At 34.7% G+C, this 320-nt stretch overlaps 1 protein-coding gene across 1 annotated transcript in view; it reads right to left on the reverse strand.

Moving 5' to 3' along the window:
- The window catches only part of LOC109838959 (65-kDa microtubule-associated protein 3-like), a 6,230-nt gene that overhangs the window by 4,713 nt on the left and 1,197 nt on the right, over positions 1-320 (reverse strand). The window contains 1 exon segment of the mRNA XM_020407391.1: positions 276-320. Within this exon segment, the coding sequence (XP_020262980.1) occupies positions 276-320 (45 nt within the window).

Here is a 320-nt window from a genome sequence, read left to right on the forward strand (position 1 = left end):
TTATTCCATGTCCTTGAAAAGGAAAAAAAGTTTAAAGTAGAAAACCTTCTTTGCTTTCATAGTTTCTTTACCAGTAATAACTGAATGAGCCTCAAATAAGATCATGACAAACTTCAGAGGACATTGCAGGAACTTTGTTCTTAGGCTGACACAAGAAGAGCGATTTATTTCATACTAAGAAAGGTCTTTTCTAACCCTGTCAAAAATTTGAAGTTCATAAAGTAGATTCATAGAACTATCACTTTTAACAAAAGAGTACAGTAGCAAATACAAACCTTTCTCAGATGAACGGGCCTCTCGCCAAGTGAAGAAGATATGGC

Source organism: Asparagus officinalis, chromosome 4 (assembly GCF_001876935.1).
Source record: "Asparagus officinalis chromosome 4, Aspof.V1, whole genome shotgun sequence".
In the NCBI taxonomy this organism is placed as follows: Eukaryota; Viridiplantae; Streptophyta; class Magnoliopsida; order Asparagales; family Asparagaceae; genus Asparagus; species Asparagus officinalis.